General features: G+C 40.4%; 1 protein-coding gene and 1 long non-coding RNA gene across 2 annotated transcripts in view; one reads left to right on the forward strand and one right to left on the reverse strand.

The window, feature by feature from the left end:
- The window catches only part of LOC129532095 (uncharacterized), a 37441-nt gene extending 17961 nt beyond the window's left edge, over positions 1-19480 (forward strand). Inside the window, exon 3 of the mRNA XM_055380212.1 lies at positions 18257-19480. Coding sequence (XP_055236187.1) covers positions 18257-18761 — 505 coding nt within the window. The 3' untranslated portion in view covers positions 18762-19480. The remainder of the gene's footprint in view (positions 1-18256) is intronic.
- Positions 12618-14090, reverse strand: LOC134756654 (uncharacterized). The gene is made up of 2 exons (XR_010129621.1): positions 14003-14090; positions 12618-12906 (listed from the first exon to the last, which is right to left on the reverse strand). It is a non-coding gene; the product is annotated as an uncharacterized lncRNA (long non-coding RNA).
- Positions 19481-22930: the final 3450 nt, after the last annotated feature.

Below are 22930 nucleotides of genomic sequence, written 5' to 3' on the forward strand. Positions count from 1 at the left end.
TAAAATCGGGGTCCACGAGGCCATACAAATCAGAGAGAAAGACAGAAACAGAAGCGAGAGAAAGAGAGAGAGAAATAAGGAAAAGCTCTTCATTACATTAGAAAGACAACTAAATATAAAAGGAATGATGGGAAAGAAAAATCACCTTTTGGTAACTACCACAGCAATAATCATTTTAGGCAAAAATCATAAACAGAAGCTCAGAGTAGTAGGTAAAAGTTTGAGGAGTAGGAGGGTGTTTACATAGTCTCAAAGAATCCGACCATGATAATTCTTAATTACAAAAAGAAAAATAGTACCTTTACAATGGAGAAACCTGACAATTAGCACCTTAATTAAATGATAAAAATTAACATCAGCAGTATGGGACAAAAGAATATTGCATGTCTCCTGATTTGATTCACTGGAAAGAACACAATACCATTTCTGTTATATTCCTGCCAAGAAATCATAACCTGAATCTCATCATGAGGAAACTTCAGACAAACCCAGACTGAGGGACATTCTATAAAATAACTTGTCTGTACAAATATCAATGTCATGAAAGACTGAGGAACTGTGTTATAGTTTAAATGTGTCCCCCAAAGTTCATGTGTTGAAAACGTAATCCCCAGTGCAACCATGTTGGGAGGGGGGACCTTTAAGAGGTGATTGGGTCTGCCCTCATGAATGGATTACTGTTGCTATTGTGAGAGCAGGTTTGTTATAAAAACAAATTCAGCCCCTTCTGGTTCTGCCTCCCTTCTCTTTCTCTCATATGTACATGTATTCTCTTGCCCTTCTACCTTCTGCCATGGGGTGACCAGCAAGAAGGCCCTCACCAGATTCAGCACCCTTGATCTCAGACTTCCCAGCTTCCAGAACCATGAGTCAAATAGATTTCTTTCATTAATAAATTACCCAGTCTCTGGTATTCTGATGTAGCAGCAAAAAGCAAAGTAAGACAGACTGTTTCCAATTAAAATAGACTAAAGAGACATGACAGTGACTGTGCATACTCCAGAATTTTCTTTTGCAATAAAGGACATTACTAGGACAAATAATATAATCTAAATATAATCTAAACAAGGTTAATAGATGAAATAACAGCCTTATATCAATATTAATGTCCTGACTTTGATAATTACACTGAGGTTACATAAGAGAATGTCCTTGTTTTTAGGAAACACTCTGAAGTATTTAGGTGTAAAGGGGTATCATGATTGTAACCAATTCTCAATCTATTCAGAAAAAATAATCCATGTACATAGGATGGGGGGTGAGGGAAGCAAATGTGGTAAAACTGTTAACATTTGGGAAATCTGGATAAAGGGCATATGGGAATTTTTTTGTATTATTCTTGTAACTTTTCTATAAATCTGAAATTAAGTCAAATTTTAAAAGGAGAAAGAAAGTAAAAAAGATATCAAAGCCGGGATCCAAATTCAGACTCACTATGACTAAGGACTCCTTCTGTGGCAAGTGACAGAAAATCCAATTCAAATTGGTTCAAGTAAAATAAATAAACATAAATCTTACTGGTTTATGTAGTGATGTGGCTGACAAATCCCAAGGTAGGGATAGCCTCAGGCACAGCTGTGCCAAAACTCAAACAATGTCATCAGGACTTGATTTCTTTCCCTCTTTCACCCCAGCCTTCTGCTGTGTTTGCTTGATTCTCAGCCCATACCTGGTAGCCCATTGCAGTTCCAGGCTCATATCTTCTGGATATGCAGTTGGAAAGAAAGAAGCCTCTCTCACCAGCACCAGCAAATCTTACTGTATCTCTTTGGCTCTGATCAGGTCACATGCCCAGTTCCAGAAACAACTGCAGTGGTCATTTCCTCTGAGTTGGTCAAGCTGAATTGTCAGCTCATCCCTGGAGCCAAGGTTGGAGTCAACATTATTCAAAGTATCTGTACTGACAGTGGGAGTGGATTGGCTCCCCCAAGGAAATTAGGTACCCTTACCAGAGGAAAAGAACAAGGATTCTGTGAGCACAAACACTAGACCCCTACAGATACTATACTTTCTACAGCTGTGTTAACAAGCCCCTCCAAAACTTAGTGGCTTAAAACAACAGCAATCACGTATTTGTTTACAGTGGTGTGATTTGGGCAAGGCTCAGCAGGGACACACTCTGCATGCTTTCAATTAGGAGGCTTGATTGGGACTGGAGGATCCATTTCCAAGATAGTTCCTTCACATGAATGGTAAGCTGGAGCTAGATGTCAGCTGGAGCCATGATTCTCCCCCATGTGGGCCTCCCCATGTCATTGCTTGAGCTTCCTCACAACATGGTGTCTGGATTCCAAGTGAAAAAAACAGAAGCTGTTTGTCATCTGAAGAGTTAGTATATTAGTCTGTTCTCATGCTGCTATGAAGAAATACCTGAGATGGTGTAATTTATAAAGAAGAGAGGTTTAACTGACTCACAGTTTCACATGGCTGGGAAGTCCTCAGGAAACTTACAATCATGGCAGAAGGCACCTCTTCACAGGGTAGCAGAATGAAAACCAAGCGAAGGGGGAAGCCCTCTACAAAACCATCAGATCTCGTGAAAACTTACTCACTATCATGAGAATAGCCTGGCGGAAACCACCTCCATGATTCAGTTACCTCCCACAGGGTCCCTCCCATGACACATGGGGATTATGGGAACTACAATTCCAGATGAGATTTGGGTAGGGACACAGCCAAACAGTATCAGTTAGCATTTCAACTCCCATATCCTATTGATTAAAGCATTCATAAGCCCAGCACAGATTCAGAGGGGTAGAGACATAGAATTCACCTCTTCTTGGGCAGAGTGACAAAGAATTTGCAGCTGTCTTTAATCCATCACCAAAGATATCCTGTCTTTGGTGCATATTTCATAATCCCACAACTGCCAGAGTGAAAACTAGAGATGTAGTATCTTGAAGTTTTGCTGTCACAACTGCATGTCCTGCATTCCCACTAAACTCTGGGGAGTCTCTGCTAAGCATGTAAGAACAGCCTTATCCTGTGGTCACTAAAGCAGAAGATGCAACTCAAATGCCTGCAGAGGTCAGGCAGGTAACCTATGTAAGTGAAGTGGGCAGGGGCACTGGACTTTTGAATATGTAAGAATATTCTTTCATACCTCCCCTTCCCCCACCCACAAACACATTGCACATTGTCTCATTTCTGGAAACATACAGCCGTATTTGTCTTTCTTGTTTTTCCACTTTCAAGAAAGATTCGGTACAGATATGCTTTTCTTTACCCTGAGGGAAAAAGACAGGTGCAAGCATACTGAAAAATGGTGTTTGACGTGAGGAATTGATACAGAGTTGATGCCTTCTATGGGGACAGCTGGTACTCAGTTCTAGTCAAGCACAACCAAATGAAATTTAGGCCCTTTATGACCCAAATTCTGTTTTTTAAAATTTTATTTTAGGTTTGGTACATTTGTAGGTTTGTTACACAGGTAAACATGTATGACCCAAATTTTCTGTTTTCCAAGAGAAGCTGAAAATTTGGAGTTTTATGTTAAATCCTCCTATTTTAAAATGTTGGCTCATCCTTTTAAAAACACCGAGGCCAAACCAAACACCCCTGAGGCAAGTTCAGCCAGTAGACCACAGTTTGTGAGTAAAGATATTAAACAGAATTTAGCATTTGTTGTCAACTATTTACATACTTAAGAAACTCATAAAGTCATTTTAATTTTCTAAGCTAATGCTTTTGAGCAAGATTGAATAAGCCATTAAATATGAAACAGTATGGATTATTTTATATTTTAAAGTTATTTTCAGCATCACTTACAGTAGATTAAAGGCCTTGACACAACATTATAAACACAATAAAATGGTTGTGTTACGGTGCTAAATTTTGGAGTAATTTTTTACACAGCAGTAGGTAACTGGACACTACCTTAATGTAGTTTCTTGCGAAAGTCAAATTTCTCATGCCTACGAAAATTTTTATCTGCTGTTAGCACTGTTTTCACTTAATTTTCTTTCTTATTGAGATTGTTAGGAAGTTTATGGATTAATTTTTAAAGAATAAAATGTCTGAAATTTAGAGAGCTCTTTTTTTTGCCCTGATTTCTTAGTTGTGATAGTGAAAACATTACCACACCTATAAGAAATCCGCATAACATTTTCTCACTCATTTGTGGGATCTAAAAATAAAAACAACTGAACTCATGGATATAGAGAGTAGAAGGATGGTTCCCAGAGGCTGGGAAGGGAAGCGGTGGGGAGGCAGGGTGGGAGGATGGCAGTGGTGGTGCGGATGGTTAATAGGGACAAAAATAATAGTTAGAAAGAATAAATAAGACCTAGCATTTGATAACACAACAGGGTGACTACAGTTAATAATAATTTAACTGTACATTTTAAAATAACTAAAAGAGTATAATTGGATTGTTTGCAACACAAAGGATAAATGCTTGAAGGGATGGATACCCCATCTTCCATGATGTGATTATTACGCATTGCATGCCTGTAGCAAAACATCTCATGTGCCCCATGAATATCCCACTATGCACCCACAAAAATTACAAGAAAAACTTAAAAAAAAATCAAAAGTACCTTGAAAAAGAAAAAAAAGAAATCAGCATAAGAATTACCAAAAATGTTTACTCTCTTGTCTCTTTGTGGCAAATATCATGAATTTCCAGACAACATACTTCATGGAGGCTAAGCAGACTTTCAAGATAAAAAGAGGTAAGGAACCCTCTTTTAGAAGGATTTGGAGATTGCTAATCAAAAGTTCTCAAAATAATAGGATAGCTAATTATCTCATTAGTAAGATTATGAACTAAAGATGCAATTTAAAAATAAAATAAATAAATTCTCCCAGTTAGGCATCATATGCATAGAAGAAAGAAATTTCATGTCTACCTTGAGGCCAAGATAAAGGAGCTCAAGTTTTCACATATGATGTGAATTATTCTCTATAGCTGAGTTCACAGGAGCCAGTCTTTCAGTGAGAATGCCAAGCCACTGCATTCCTTTAAGAAGGAATGGTTTATTTTGATCAGGTTAAAATAATTATTGTGATAGCAGGACAAGATTTTCTTTTAAAGGAGTATCCTTTAAAAATTAGAGTATTTATCACCTTTCTTAGGAATATGAGGGTCTGCTTATAAATGGGAAAAGGCCTGGGTCTGGTGATTTTTGACCTTGACTCTGCTGGGGAACACAACCGAAGAAGGTACAGGGACCCCAGGAATCTCAGGCACTTCCCAGCCCTTAGCAATGGGGACCTGTAGGAAATGGTCTTGGTCACATCAGTCATCTCAGACTCCTACTTTGCAGAAGTAATGCTTGTCTTCTGCAACTACTCATTTTGTGCTAATTATATTGGCCACATTCACATCTTTTAGCCTTGTAGGGGTCACTGCAAAGCTAATAGCTCCTGACAGGGAGCAGGAAGAGACTCAGGCCCTGTCAGTCAAAGGGAAGAGGGGACAGAAGAAAAGGCTCAGATGCGAACAAAACTCAATATCCCTGGCCTCAGTGGTTCATTTTCAGCATCCTAACTCTCTTGGCTTTGGAGGAAAAAAACAAAACTCTTTCGAGTCTCACATTATGAGCAAGAGCACACACAAATCTTGTCCCAGAAGGAAGGGAATGCATTTCATTTTAGACCCTGTATAGCAGGGGCTGGGAAAAGACTTGGAAAATCTTTCACTTGCTGCATAGGTAGAAAGCTAGGCAAGATGACTGGATGTAGTGGCTTGAAAATTCATACTCCTTCTTTTTCAAAGAGAGAGATTTCAGTGTTCTTCATTTATGTTAATCTGAGAACAGAAAATCATCTTAAAATAAGCTGACAGTGAGAATCACCTGGCGCTACGCTACTCCTATAAGTAATCCTCTTGCTGAAAACTTTAAGAGGAGGCGTTGGATGAGCCCTGCCCAAATACATCCCATAATCACAACTAGCTGACTAATGAAAAGAGAGCAGATAGAGAATTAGCAAGGGTTCCCTGTAGGGTACAAATAAAAATGCATGAGAGTGACAGATGGTGACAGAGCACACAGCCTTCCTGGGATATCACAGTCAAGGCAGGGGACCCAGGCTTGACTGTATCAAACCCAGCTCTGTGGGGATTGCTGGGCTGCTAATCCACAGGACCAGCACCGCCCCCTAAGTGGGTTTTGTGTCCTCCTTGCTCGGTATTCTGCAGCATCCTCCCAGCTCACCGTCTCCTGTGCCTTCCTTGAACGTGTCAGATCCGGTATGACAGTTCTCCAGGGGTCTGGAACTGCTCCACAGGGGATGTTTTGAAATTTTGTGGGAGTGCTTTTGGGTGTCAAAATAATTAGAGGAAGGTGGTATTCCATACATTTCATGGGCAGAGCCATGGATGTTAGATGTCCTGCAAAACATAGGCACTCCCAAACAACAAGGAACCATCCTTACTTTTGCATTTTTTTTGTGACTTTCAAATGATCCACTGCCCATTCATACAGATGAAGGCCATTTTATTTTGAGCCTAGAACCTTCCTTCATGTTACATACAAACACAAAAGATTCTTTTGTATATTACATAATTTTATTAGGCACTGAATTTCCAGTTAACAGGGGAAAGATTATTCCTTGCTTCATTTGAGACTTTACCAAGAGTTGTCACTGTTTCAGAATGTCAGTTCATGACAGGGACGCTGCTCTAGGTATTCGAGTCTTCAACACAGCACCCTTGTGTCAGCCTGCCTCTGGAGCTGTCACCATCATGGTGACTATAACTAGATTTTTATGCAGTTACACACAAGCATTTACATATTAAAATGAAAAAGATTTCATTTTGTATGACTTTTATTTTCTCTTTCATATTATAGGTGGGCATAATATGATTTTTAAATTTTTGTGTGTAAGTCAATTATATTGCCTATAAGTATCATTTTGGGGTGGCAAAGAGAGTGTTAACAAAACGTTTTGGATGGGAAGTACAAAGCGTGTCAGGGTTGAGAACCTCTGCTCTAATGAACTGGAGCATCTAGGAGTTTGTCATTTGTAACTTACTGATCCAAGTATTCTCCTACTCCTACCTATTCCTAATAAGACTCTAAAGAAGAAAGAAGAAAGGGAAAGGGGCCAAAAGTAACCACCCACAGAGAAAAGGCCCATAAAAAAGCTTCTCCAGTCCCATGACACACCATCACAGCCATCTTGGTTTGTAATGATGGGGTTCAGGATGCTACCCCCGAAATGTAGCGCATTGGCATTTAAGAAAACAGCAGAAGCGGACAGGCCAATCACACCTTCTCCTTGCCCTTCTCCCCTGAAACATGTCATACAACCACGCGGACCTTCCTCTAAAGGAAGACTTTCCTAGCAGAAGTTTCTTCCCTATCCCAAGAGGAAAGGAGTGTCTCATGGGGACGAAGGGAAGAATCTGAACAAACAGGCCTCGCTAAATTCCCCTCAGTTTATTCCTATCACATCCTGCCCCTTTGTCCTCCAATCACACTGCTGCATAACCGTCTACAAAAATACACTTTCCTCCGTTTCTTTGGGGCTTCATTACAGAAGGCTCTTGTGTTGTGTAAAATTGATATTAAATAAATGTGCTACGCTTTTCTCTTGTTAATTTATCTTTTGTTATAGAGGTCTCAGCCATGAAGCTTGTGATGAGTGAGGAAAATAATCTTTTCTCCCCTATAGTAGCATCCTTTGGTCTGATGCCTGATTTAGCTATTATCTGCTTTTTTATCTACTAGAATTATCCTCAACCTCTGCCTGTCCATTTGTGAGCAACTCTCATTTCTGTATTTGTTCATTGTGTAATTTTGGTTGTGTTTATTTAAAGTTCTCAATCCAGTCTCCAAATATATGAATGTCTGTCCACAGCAAATATATAATCAATTCATGAGCAAGATGTCCATAACATCTGTCACTATTTGAAAAAGCAATTCGAAAATTATTAAATGTCTTTGACATTAGCTGTTTTTTTTAAGCTGATTAACTACCTTCTTTAGGCCCCAATCCAATTTATCTTAGACCTAAGATGTCATTGTACCATGTCTAAGGCTCTCTTTATAGCGTCTCAGACTTTCTAACTTAAAGCCAGTAGACCATTTACCAGACATACCCAGAATCTGAGCAATTCTGAATCAAGATCATTTCCAAAATAAAAATGTTTCCAGAATTTAAAGAGCTTACATCTGAAACAGCAGTCAAAAAAGGACTCAATTCAAACCTCAGAAGTGTTTTTTATTATATAGATTAAAGTTGGGTTCTGGAGTCTATACTTGCACGGTGCTGTAGAATAGCTGTTTCCCAGCTATTTCCCAGGACATAAACCATAAAAGTCACTTATGGTGAGCAGTGAAACAGCCAAAATGTCCCTCACACATGTCTGCACATGGCCACTTGGACTCCTTGCTTCACCAGCTGGTCTCTGGCAGCCCGGCAGCTCACATTGTCAGCAAAGCAGATGGACTCACTCTTACCCATCACAATGCCATAATCTTTAAAATGGGTGACTATAAAAAATACCCTTTGTGTAGATGCATCTATGGTTGAGACACTGAGATTAAACTTTTACCATAATTACATTTTAAAATACAAAAATAAAAACACTGGGCAGCCATGCTGAGGTTAGGAAGACAATTGACCTGTCTCTGCATCTAAAATCAAGCAATGAGCTGGGCACCGTGATTCGCACCTTTTTTTTTTTTTTTAACTCTGTCTCCAGGCTGGAGTGCAGGGGTGTGATCTCAGCTCACTGCAACCTCCATCTCCCAGGTTCAAGCAATTCTCCTGCATCAGCTTCTTGAGTAGCTGTGATTACAAGTGAATGCCACCACGCCCAGCTACTTTTTGTATTTTTAGTAAAGACATGGTTTCACCATATTGACCAGGATGGTCTCGATTTCCTGACCTCGTGATCTGCCCACCTCGGCCTCCCAAAGTGCTGGGATTACAGACGTGAGCCACCGTGCCTGGCCGAATCACACCTTTAATCTCAATACTTTGGGAGGCTGAGACAGGAGGATTGCCTGAGCCCAGGAGTTTGAGACCAGCCTGGGTGACATGGTGAGACCCTGTCGCTACAAAAAATGTAAAAAAAAAAATTAGTCAGATGTGGTGGCACATGCCTGTGCTCCCAGCTACTCAGGAGGCTGAGGTGGGAGGATTGTTTGAGCCCACAAGGTCGAGGCTGCAGTAAGCCATGATCATGTCACCGCACTTCAGCCTGGGCAAGCAAGACCCTGTCTCAAAAATAAATTAATTAATAAATTTTTAAAAATCTGATCAAGCAATGTACACTATGTGAGAAATCACTAAGGTGGGCATTATATTTTATTTGCATACAAATGGAGGCAGGCCTCACGCACATTAATGGTTAAATTAGGCAAGAGGAGGTTTTGGGGTTTGGGTTTAAAAAAAAAAAACAATTAGGTACTTTTCTTCAACATAGACATTCACAGACATCATCAAAAAAGTATTAGCACAGAACAATAGAATGTGGATATGCTTTCAAAAGTAAAACACACACACTCATTCTTATCCCCACCGGCATGGCCAAGTATACTGGAGACCAGATTTGAATTCAGGCAAGTAGCAGAGTCTGTTGCGCTGGGAAAGTGGAGCTGGCTAGCAGAGGCAGGACCAGCCAGCTGGCTCCAGGGCCTGAGGGTCCCTGTTAGATTGTCTAAGCCAACCCCAGGAATTGGGCGTGTCATGGATCATATGCAAGTCCCCTGCTGCCGAGTGGGAGTGCACAGCATCATTTAAGTCGCCTGGCACTGTCTAGTTCCACAGTGAATTGATAATGGTGGAGTGGGAGAGGAGGGAGAAAAGAGAGGGAACACGGCAAAAAAAAGGACTTCCCCCTCCTCATTCACTGTCTTTGAGACATTGACTCTGGTTTTCAATGTCAAGTATCTCAACCAAGTAGAAGCAGTGCAGATAGGGCAGAAGAGGCCTGGTGTCATTAATGTTTGTCAAGCACTAATTCTGTGCCAGGTACAGAGTCTTTTGCATGTGTTATCTCAGTCAGTCCTCCCAGTGACCCATATGGTCAATACAATCATCAACTCCTCATTTCACAGAAGGAACTAAGGCCCAGGATGGTTAAGTGACTTGACCAATACCACGCAGTGAGGGTAGCCAGTGTGAGTGAGAGTCCAAATTCTTAACTACAAAGCTTTACTGTCTCCAACTTATGTTATTAGACCCCAATTTTACATGATATAATACTTTATCTTATGTTCTGGGTCTTTTATCTATGGTGCTCAAGACATCTCACCTTTTTATTCTTTATTAATCCAAAAAATTCCTAGTGAATTTGAAGAATCAATTTTTTTTTTTTTTTTTTTAGTCGGATTCTCCCTCTGTTGCCCAGGCTGGAGTGCAGTGGCGCGATCTCGGCTCGCTGCAAGCTCCGCCTCCCGGCTTCACACCGTTCTCCTGCCTTAGCTTCCCGAGTAGCTGGGACTTCAGGCGCCCGCCACCACGCCCGGCTAATTTTTTGTATTTTTAGTAGAGATGGGGTTTCACCGTGTTAGCCAGGATGGTCTCGATTTCCTGACCTCGTGATCCACCCGCCTCGGCCTCCCAGAGTGCTGGGATTACAGACGTGAGCCACTGCACCTGGCCAGAATCAAAAATTTTTATTCCTGATTAAAGATTGAGAAAACCACAGCACCTCTAGCGTTTCCTCTAACCTCAGCACCTCTCTATCTCATCAATATTGCTGAAGACTCCTGCCCAAGCCACTGCCCTTTTCCCATAACACTCCGCTTAACAGTGGTGCATTACACTTTTTCTAAATGTGCTCCTCAAGTGCCAGTCGCTCTTGGTTAGCTAAGGAATGCAACATGCATTTTTCTCTAATTCTGGTTTTTATCACACTCACATCACTAGGCCCATTATTCACATAGATATCCACTCTGGACATGAGCAAAGTTACTTTCTGGAATTGGCTAGCGCAAAATATTAATCATGCTGGTGGAGTTTCTAAAATGTGCATCAGTACTTAACAAAGCACTAATACAAATACACTAGGCTATTTAAAAATAATTCTCTTATTCTATATTTTTATTGACATGAAAATATCCCTCTGTGATTGGATAGTAGAATAGTTATAAAATGCAGATTGTATTTGTAAGCATAATATGTTTAGGTATGTTATATATGTTTATGTACCTATCTTCTACTTATAATGAAATGATCATGTTATTTAATTACATCCTCATGCAAGAGAACACCAACATTCCTGAGTCATCAGTTCTTAGTTTCACTTAGATTTCCTTGCTCTGTCTGTGAAAGGTTGCTTAGCAAGAGCCAACAGGCCCTGTGCTTTGCAAATTCTGGGAAAGGCTACTAGTCTTTTGGATAATATAAGGGATTTATTGCCATGGAATAAATAGTAGTAGTAATAATAGGAGCATTTTACAGTGAGGCATCTGCTTCAAATTAATATAAATTCTTTGGTGTACTTGCCTTTCAAAACTCAGGTATAAGATTGCAAAGTCTAAAGTAAGTGACGTTGTTAATGATGGATTATCATTAATTTCAAGGTAGATCCTGAAAGCCATTTTCATCAAGCTGCACAGAAAAAGCAAAACGAACCAGCATGTTCAAACCTATTTAGCCAGTCAGGAATGTGAGCATACCCGAAAAGATAAAATTTAAACCTCTCAAAGGATAAAAAGCTAACATTGAATTATGCAATTTACTATTAGGAAACAGTTATCAATATGGTTTGGATATTTATAGACAGCAGCACAGATTGTGCATTAAGAAGGCAATAACAGAAGAGTCTGGGGAGAACAGATAAGAAAATACAAAATTTAGAGGTTGTAAACCCAAATGCTTCTAGGGGCCAGACAGATACTAGCAAAGAGGGCAGGCTGGTGAAAGGCAATGGAATGTCTAATGACATTCTACCACATAATTACAAACAAACTCTGGGAGTACTGAGATATTTGCAGATGAAATGACAGGTCTGGGATTTGCCTCAGATTAATATGGGGCAGGGTGGAAAGGGGTAGTGGGGAGGGAGGGAGGGTTAGAGGTGAAACAAGATTGATTTTATGCTGATAGTTCTTGAGGTTGATGATGGCTACGTCAATTTTATTTTACTATTCTCCTTATTCCTGTATAGATTTGAATTTTTCCATAAATAAAAAGTAAAAGCCATCTTTAAAAATAAACGAAGCAGGCCGGGCACAGTGGCTCACGCCTGTAATCCCAGCACTTTGGGAGGCTGAGGCAGGTGGATCACCTGAGGTCAGGAGTTTGTAACCAGCCTGACCAACAAGGTGAAACCCCGTCTCTACTAAAAATACAAAAATTAGCTGGGCGTGGTGGCAGGTGCCTGTAATCCCAGCTACTCGGGAGGCTGAGACAGGAGAATTGCTTGAACCCGGGAGGCGGAGGTTGCAGTTAGCTGACGTCGTGCCACTGCACTCCAGCCTGGGCGACAGAGCGAGACTCCGTCTCAAAAAAAAAAAAAAAAAAAAAAAAAAAAATTAAATTAAATTAAAGATATACAAAACAGTAGTTTCATAGGGTTGCCCATTTTCAGCCTCTGTTGTAACTGAAAGCATGCACACGTGTAAAAATGGCTGTAATGCTCCGTACCTGACCACAAGAATGAAGACAGATAGTAAATGTGCTCTCCCAATGTCAATAGGATCGTGAGGCGTGGGTGATTTTGTTTTTACGTTTCCATATTTATTCATAATTACATATCAAATTCAAAGTACGGAAGGACTAAGCCCTGAAATGTAATATTTAGCTTCCCTCAGATACGCACACACGGGCGCATGTGCACACACACACACACAAACATCCTCCTCTTTCCTCAGCAGCAGCCAGATGCCAAGATGCTCCGGACAGTGAATTAGTTCATAGAAGCCAAACATCTTTTTCCTGTCCTCTTGCCTGGAGAGTCAAAATCCCAGACGTCGGAAATGGGCCTTATTCATCTCCACACTCCTGTAACACAGTAGAAAAATAATAAATAGTTGTTGAACTATTAACCAAACAGCCTTCACACACTGGTAACATCACCTTGAAAGATCATAGAAGTCTACATATAGAAAATAAGTAAAATGAAATTATTGGGATAATTAAGAAAAACTTTAGCAAAATGTAAGGTATGAAATAGAAAAACAATTGCATTTCCCCTGTTAAAAAACTAATGAACTAAATAAATAAATTTTAAAAATGTTTTTCTAAATCTATTTAGTAACTAACATTTTCTGGAGTTGACTCCAAGCAGCCGTAACACATTTCGTTTCCCCATTTCCCAGGGCTATTGTACTCTCTGGGATTGTACGAACTTGGACTGGATTGGAACTGCAACAGAAAATCTTCCAGGCAAGTGCCAAAGACTTACATACACAACAGGGACAGCTGATGCCAGGCGCACACCTACGGGAGCTCCTTCCACCCTCTGGGAGGCTCCTTGAGCTGACAAGTGTCCCGGAGCCCTGAAGAAACTATCCTCACAGAATGACCCAACAACATGGGGCAGACACCTTTTGCACATGGGCAGGGCACTGTCCCACTCAAAGGATCATTTGGAAGGTGGTAGGCAGGGGCCCCTCAGTGCGAGCGGAATGGGGTGCCCTTAATGGGAAGACAGCACAGCTGGCTGGTGAGGCCTGTGATTTAGCACAACCCCTGAGCCCCCAACCAGGCTCCCTAAATTTAGACCTGCAGGACGCAGGAGAGAGATGTCAGTTAAATAAAATGAAATCCAAATCAGGAGGTAATGCAAAATACCATCACCATCACAAGCAGGCCACTTACTCATATCCTGTGACATTCTGCCCCTCTCTCCATGCCTAGAAAATAATAAAGCCAGTCCCCTTCCCAGAAAGCTCACACGCTACAGAGCCATTTCTCTGTGATTGTCACTAGAAATGCTATTCTTTCCACTTCTTCGATCTGCCTGATTTAGTGACAGCACAAATGATAGAATAATTCAGTTGTGACAGGAGCTCACAAGGGGACACACTTGTCAATGGGCCCATCTGTCTGCTGCCACTCTCCATCCCTTACAATGCCCTGCTACTGAGAATGATACCAGCTGAAGGAATGACACTCGCTCATCCATGTCCCAAATGGGGTGAAGGGAGGCCCTGGAGATGCATGAACTGGTGCATTAGTAGAAGAAACAGCCACCAGAAGAGCAAGTGACGACTCTAGAACTTTCAGATCCCGGGGTAACTGCAGCTCCTCATCCTGCTTGTGCTCTATAATTACAGAAAAACAATAAAATTGTAGTGTCCTGTGTTTATTTCACAAATGTTAATTTTTTAATTTTATTTTACTTTATTGCCTTTTTAAAAATTTTTATTTTTATTTTATGTTCCAGGATACATGTGCAGGATGTGCAGGTTTGTTACATAGGTAAACATGTGCCATGGTGGTTTGCTGCACCTATCAACCCATCACCTAGGTATTAAGCCCGGCATGCATTAGCTCTTTTTACTGATGCTCTCCCTTTCCCAACCCCATCCCCCCAACAGGTCCCCGTATGTCCATGTGTTCAGGTGTGTCCCTGTGTCCCCTCCCTGTGTCCATGTGTCCTCATTGTTTAGCTCCTGCTTATAAGTGAGAACATGTGGTGTTTAGTTTTATTTTTAGAAACTGTCTCACTCTGTCACCTAGGCTGGAGTATAGTGGCATGATTGTAGCTCACTGCAGCCTCGAACTCCTGGCTTCCAGCAATCCTCCTGCTTCAGCCTCCAAAAGTGCTGAATGTTTATTGAGTAGTTACTGTAGAGATAGCAGTCGACTGCATATTACAGGGAACACAAAGCTGTAAAATGCATGATTTCTACCCTTGATGAACTTAACAGCTAGCTAAGAAAGCTATGCACCCATAAAAAGATGGTATACAAACAGCCAACAAACATATGAAAAAATGCTCAATATTACTAATTATTAGGGAAATGCAAATTAAAACCACAATGAGAGACCACCTTACTCCTGCAAGAATGGCCGTAATTTAAAAATAAAAAAGTAATAGATGTTGGCGTGGATGTGGTAAAAAGGGAAAACTTCTACACTGCTGGTGAGACTGTAAACTAGTACAACCACTATAGAAAACAGTATGGAGATTCCTTAAAGAACTAAAAGTAGAGCTACCATTTGGTCCAGAAATCCCACGACTGGGTATCTCCCAGAGGAAAAGAAGTCATTATACAAAAAAGATACTTGCACATGCATGTTTATAGCAGCACAATTCAGAATTGCAAAAATATGGAACCAACCTAAATGTCCATCAACCAATGAATAAATAAAGAAAATGTGTTACATATACACGATGGAATACTACTCAGCCATAAAACAGAATGAAAAATAGCATTTGCAAACAACCTAGATGGAGCTGGAGACCACTATTCTAAGTGAAGTAACTCAGGAATGGAAAACCAAATATCCTATGTTCTCACTTGTAAGTGGGAGCTAAGCTATGAGGATGCAAAGGCATAAGAATGATATAATGGATTTTGGGGACTCGGTGGGAGAAGGGTGGGAGGGGTTGAGGGATAAAAGACTATATATTAGGTACAGTGTACACTGCTTGGGGGACAGGTGCACCAAAATCTTAGAATCACCACGAATTAACGAATTCATGTAACCAAAAACCACCTGTTCCCCCAAAACTATTGAAATAAAATTTTAAAAATCTAAAGTTAAGTTATGTAATAATACGAGTCTTAAGTAATCACATAGCTCTGCAAGTCCCATTTTATCATTTAGGACCACATGAGTAGAGCATATCCTTGATATTGCGAGTTCACTATTCTTGACACCACAAATGCCACCCCTCTGAAACCCAAATGTATCTTGGGGTGTACTTCCCAATTTGGCCTTCTGTGGTTCTGTGTCCTGTGCATTCATCTGGTCTCAGCCAGACTATGAGGCCTCTGAGGGCAGGACCTTACCGCCATGTGTTCTGCAGACCTCTCAGTGCCTGGCACATTGTGGGGTGAACAGTGGCACTTGGTGAAGACTTCACTCATGAATCCCCACTGTGTTCTCTTATTTACTTCCTAATGTCCTCCCTCATAAGGCTTAACACAAGTCACTATGGTCACTCAGTGTCTTCTCTGTTAAACTGTGAGTTCCATGAGGGTGGTGTCAAGCCTTTCTTGCTAATCTCTGTGTTCCCAGCAACAGAGCTGTCATATATTGAAAGAACTACTTCTGTAACTCTGCACTAACAACTACCAAGGTAACTAGAGAATCTGGCAGTTTGTAAGACAGGACTAAGATACAGTTTTTTTTCTTTTTAAGTAAAAGGAAAGAAATAGACAATGATAAAAAGATAGGAAAAAAATCCCCACCTACTCAGAATTTTACAGGTGATATCATTGTCTACATAGTATTTTTCCCTCAACCACCTGAGACTTACTTGCAAACTATAGAGGCTGCCCCTATTTTTATTGCCATCTGAAAAACCATAGACCCCAAAAGGTCATCTTCATTGTTGCTGACCAGGCTGTGGCATCAACGGCTGCAAGACCTAGGCTGATATCTGGGTGGATGCCACTTCCCGACGTTCCCGCTGACCCAGCCCTGTTTTTATGGTCTCCTCAAACACAGAAAAGCGCCCCAAAACACCAGATGCCTCCCAACCCAAGATGAAGTCACAGGTATGGCCTCTGAAAGCATGATTGTCTCAATCCCTGTGGTTCACCCAGGGGACAAAATACAAAAGAGCAGAAGGCACGAGAAGCTCATGTGGTTCTATGGATGTGCAGAGATTTATACTATGCCATCCACCGGGCCATCAGCTAAATAAGAACATTGAACAGCCTATCCTCTCTTTGCTTTGTTATCACTGGTTCTTTTGCTGGCTCAATACAGCAAAGGGTGTTGAGGAGGAGCAGCCAGATTTGGAATGTGGCTTGGCAGTATGCAGGTAAAGAAGATGAAGTTCCACATATGGCTGCTGTTCTTGCTTCTTCCCATTATGTCACGTTGAGTCTATGGATGTATGTGCACACATGCGCAAACACAGACCCGCATACAGCATGCCAAGGCAGACCTCCTAGGGCCGGGTACAAATTCCAAACAGCTGGAGCAGAAAGCGGCAGTTGGCAGGAGTAGACAATAACAACAGACACAGTATTGGGAGCAAACTGACACAGAGTTCTTGGCATAACCACATTGCAACCCTTTTTAGGAGAACTGGCAAGCTTCCAGGCCTCCCCAGCCCTTCCCCAAATGGCAAAACCTAGACCTTCTATGAAAAAAAGGAAACTTAACAGGTCAAGCCATTTGCCTCTGACTTATTTTCAAGCTACAGCAAAATATACTTGTTACACTAGGTCTTGAAATGTGTTTCCACATTAATAAGAACAATGGCATCAAGGTAATATCCCCTGTGGCTTTAGCCTCCTTAAAATATTAAGATGTTATAACTTGAAGAAACCTTGGATGTAATTCACTCTAATGCTGTCATGTTAGAGGAGTGGAAAATGAGTCTCAGAGAAGTTATATGACTTGACATGGTCACACTGCTAGTTCATGGCAATGTTCTTGCCCTGATTTTCCAGGTAGCATTCTTTATTCTCTACTGTCTGCCCTTGTCATTTATTTCACATCCATCATTAGCTCCTGGAAAGATGATAACATTGAAATTATAATTTTGTAATATTGTATTCACAGTAAAAGCAACATGCTGTGATCTCACAAATACAGTTGTGTGTGTTCTGAACCAGTTGCAAGACATACAAAGATGGCCTGAAGTCGGAGCCTGGGGAGGTGGCGGTGGGTGGACGAAGCCTAGTGATAAGGAGTGATATCACTCCAGAGATAAGGAGGCAAAAGAAACAATAACTTCCTACGTAATTTTCTTTTGCTGAAGTGGTAAGAACTGATGACTTTGTAGTTAGGAAGGCTTTGTAGTTAGGGATTCAGGTCTACCACTTAATAGTTCATTGAGCTTGGGCAGGTTCTTTAATCTTTCAAAACTTCAGCATCTGCATCTGTAAAACAGGGATAAAATCAGCACCTCCCTCACTGAGGTCTTACAAGGATTAAGTGAGAGGAGGCACTAAAGGTGTTTACCACATGCTCATTGCTCTTATTTACTTAATGAGTGGAACTTTCATTTTTCTTTGATTCTGATTTTCATACACTTGTATAACTAGACCCATTATTCACCTAGATATCAACTCTAGACACTGTCAAAGTTCCTTTCTGGAAGTAGCTGATTTGAAATACTATTCTTACTGGTGAATTTCCTAAAATGTATATTCATACCTATAAGGGCATCTAAAACACTGTGCTCTTTAAAAATAATTTTCTTACTATTTCAATTAAGGTTGGCTATCTTCTTCAACATCACCATCACCATCTTCAACATCACTATCATCAACATCACTATCACCATCATCCTCTTCAACATTACCATCAGCATCTCCAACATCAGCATCTCCAACATCAACATCACCATCTTCAACATCACCACCATTAACATCACCATCATCCTCTTCAACATCACCATCAGCATCTTAACATCACCATCACCATCATCATCATCAACATCACCAACATCAACATCACCATCTTCAACATCACCATCACCATCTTCAACATCACCATCATCATCACCATCATCCTCTTCAACATCACCATCAGCATCTCCAACATCAACATCACCATCTTCAACATCACCATCATTAACATCACCATCACCGTCTTCAATATCACCATCAGCATCTTCAACATCACCATCACCATCATCATCATCAACATCACCAACATCAACATCACCATCTTCAACATCACCATCATCATCACCATCACCATCTTTAACATCACCATGACCATTACCACTACCATCTTCAACATCACCATCACCATCATCATCATCAACACAACATCATCACCATCATCATCTTCAACATTATCATCACCACCACCACCATCATCAACATCATCATCACCATCACCACCATCATCAACATCACCATAATCACCATCACTATCACCATCTTCAACATCACCATCACTATCACCATCATTGACATTGCTGTCATCACCATCACCATCTTCAACATCACCATCACCATCATGATCTACTGGGTGCCCAGGAAGGGGTGAGCAGCCATCTGGAGGAATCTACCTTGATGATGAGGTTTGGTATTTTTACAGAACAGGAGAACATAATTTCTAGTAGTAGACATGCCAGGGACATTGACCATCAGAGGACTGAGTGCTTTCTTTTCTAAGCTAGCAAAGGGGAAAAAATTTCCTGATATTAGAATTATCTCCACCTCTACTCTCCCAGAAGGCTGTACTTGTTACCTTCAAAAAGTAACCCTTGTCTCTCTGAAATGTTCCCAGATAAGACATTATCTCTTCCTCTTCCTTCATTTCATAGCTTCTCACTGTATTTTCACATGGAATGTACACAATTGTAGGCTGGATATTTTCAGGCTATAACTCTGGCAACAGTCTTAGTTCTTGAAACAGCAGATTTACATCAGATAGACCCAAGCTTGCCCCTCTCTCTCTCTCTGATTCTTATTGAAATAGCTTTTGCTTCCACCAAAAAAAAAAAAAGAGAGAAAAAAAGAGCAAAGAGGCCAAAAATTTCATGGTCCTTGAATCCAGTAATAATGTTTTAAAATGTGAAAGAAAATAAATCTGGGTAAAAGAATTTTAAAATGAATTTTTTAATTACTAAAAAATAAGAGAAATAACACTTAAAAATGTTAAACCTCAAGTTTTTTTTAATTTTTACATTTTTTTATGTTTCTTTTATTCTTATTTAAAATGTATTAATCATCCAAAGCCTAGATTTAAAATATCTTAGCGTAATGTTAATGGTGGAAATATTTATCCAAACATCCTGCCTGTATTATTATTTCTTAAATTTCAATACTTTAAAATCAAAGACAAACTGCTTAATCCAATGCAAAGGACCATACTTTTCACTGTTATCCCTTCAATCTGTTATCTCCAGAACACAAACTGTTCCCTTTTTTGTTGTATCAGTTTTACTAATTCAGCCTTAGCCTGATCTAAGAACATAAACCAATTTTCCTAAATTTTTCCTGAGCTTGTTAGCAATGTGAATTTGTCTCTGACAGAGGCTAAACAGGACTTTGAATATTAATTTAAGTTATTGAGCTAAAAATGTAATAAAAATCTTGGGTTTTGAGCATAAGAGGCTGCATCATTCCCATAACAATATGCACAAGGCTCATTTTACTAAATGTACCTTGGTAAAGTTAATCCTGAGAATAAAGTTCTTTCTTATTTATTTATTTTTTGTCTTGAGACATGAGCTAGTGATACTTGCTCCTAGCATAATCCTAGCCTACTTAAAACAAAAGATCTGGGCAGCACACCCATGACGCCAAAGCTAACGGCTGTCAGCTAGTAAAAGCATTCACCAGATGTTGAAGCCCAGAGCCTTCCAACAACAGTGATTATTACAGCCTTCAATCACCCCATTTAGAATTTACAACAAACTGAGCAGAAAGCCATTATTTCCACCTTCAGTGTAAAGTTTTCCTCAGGCTGCCAGCAGAGTTCTGCAATGGAAGGATGTACCACCTGCTCCAAGTTCACTTCGCTGTTTCTTGGAACTTCCACCAGAAGAAACAAGTCCCAGAGAAAGTCCAGAAACAGGGATGTCGTTTGTCATTATTTGGTGAATATTAAAATCCCTAACGGTTCTTGATAATGCTTGGAAAAAGGGCTTACACTGTAATTAAATGAAATAATAACAAATCATAATATAAGGCATAAAATGAACAAACATTATGAATTAATCATACTTAGACAATTACAACCCATATGGTTTGTTAAACTCAATCTGCTACCTGTAGTGACATCAACTGCATACTCTATATCCAATGCTGCAGCTTTTTCTCCCCCTAGGATATAATTACTTAATTTTGTGAATGAGAAAATGAATGTAAAAGCAATGTGTTCATGATCTGGTGTCCGCTTATGTCTCTCCTATTGGATCAGAGGTGCGCCTGCCCATCACAGCTCAAAAGACCTGAATTCCTTTCCTGCAGAAACAAATGCCCTTCTTCCTCTTTCTACTCCATACTATCCTTTCCACCTTCTCTACTACAAGTCATCTACAGCAGGAAGTTAGGAGAGTAGACCTTCTGTGCACCTTAACCAGTGAGGAGAGGTCTTTCTCCTGTCTAATTTGACACCACAGTCAAATGACAATACCAGTTTGCTGGAGGAAGCCTTGTTGTTTGTGTAATAAAATCAGCCGTGTGACTTAGAAGACCTAATGACTTTCCCATTTACCAACATCACTGCTGATCTTGAGCAAATTACATAATTTACCTGAATGTGAATTTCATTATCCGTAAAATGGGAATAACAATATCTACCTGAGCAGAACTGTTGTGAGAATTAAATCAAATACACTCTGCAAAGAACCTAACACAGTGCTAGCTGGGTGTTCACAAAAGGGGTGATGAACTCCCATTCTGAAAATGCCATTGGGAGTTGACCTGTTCAAGGGGAATTTTAAAAAACAAAAGCAACTAAGGAGTAGCTGAAAATGCTCTTACTCTGGAAGGACATGGGTTAGCTGCCCACCTGCAGTGAAATTGACACTAGAAAAATTAGGCAATGAACTAAGCTCAAGCTTGCCTTAGAGGTTTGGTGTGTTTTGCAATCACCCTGTTATCCACTAGATCAAGCCTACAGAATTCCACAGAGTGCCATTATATCTAGGGACAAATGGCCCAGCCAGCGGAAACTTCCCCAGCAACCCTTACAAACTGGCTGCAGGGGCAACTGCAAATCAATATCCTCAGAAAGAGGCAGCCGTGTGTTCCCAACATCTGAGGTCAAATTTCTCCATATATCACCAATTACCCTTGGCTGAGCAGCCCATTCTAGCCTCTCTGCACACTTATGGGTGCAAGATCTGCCCGTCAGATGAAGAGGTTGAATGAACAGTGAGGTTGATTCCAAAGGGGCCTGCAGAATCAGTCTTGATGAATAAGACTTAATTAAGCAATTTTCACACTATTATAGAAAAATAGATGTGTGAAGCCTGTTTCACTGTCTATCTTCTTATAATCAGGTACTTTTTGAGTAGTTCTATGATATCTCTGACAGAAAAAAAAATTCCTGGGTTAGACCTTTGCAAAAACTTCAATCACAGCAACCATCTTATATTCTAATTAGTTGTTTACATGTGTCAGGTAACCCAGAGGCTTCCTTCGTTAAATCAAGCCCGAACTCTGTGTGGATAATGAGGGAGAATGGCAAGAAATCCCTCTTGGAAGGAACTCAGAGCCCACAGCCCTAATTCCTGTGTCCTGAGGTTCACCCACTCCTGGAAGAGCTCTCGCAGCTATTGTTTTACCTCCAACCCACCAGCTGGTGAATTCCCCAAGGCACGGTTGAGTCTACTTAAATGAGATCATTTGAACGTGATTTTGTAAAGGAATTTAAGGAGAACAAGAAGGAAAGCAAGAGAGATTTGGTATCTTACAGCCTGAGTTTGAATCTTGGCTGCTCCTTTGTGGACCTCGAGCATGTGACTTAACCCTTGATCTTCATTTATGAAACAGACATAATACATATACCTCATAGGATTGTTGTGAGGATTCCATTTTTAAAAATACGTGGAACATGTTTAGCAGACAGCCTGGCACATGCTGGGAGCCAAGAAAATGTTAACTTTACTTTTGTGGTTTTGTTGGTTTTCCACCTTCTAAGGAATAGCTTATTTATCGTATTCACCCTGACCCAAGCTGCCATCATCTCCCACCTGGATTGTCACAATGGCTCTTAACTGTGCTCTTTCTTTCTTCACCCATCTCCTGGAGTCTATGCTCAATACAGCAGCCATTGTGACTATAGTGGTTTCCTCTGCTGTTATTGAGTACATGCTAAGGATTAGGCACTTTGACCCTATTGTCTTATTTGAAACTTGTGATAACTAAGAATTGTTATAATCTTTTCTATAGAGATGAAGAGTCTGATATAGAGAAAAGTTAAC

This window comes from Gorilla gorilla, chromosome 11 (genome assembly GCF_029281585.2).
Source record: "Gorilla gorilla gorilla isolate KB3781 chromosome 11, NHGRI_mGorGor1-v2.1_pri, whole genome shotgun sequence".
NCBI classification, from domain to species: Eukaryota; Metazoa; Chordata; class Mammalia; order Primates; family Hominidae; genus Gorilla; species Gorilla gorilla.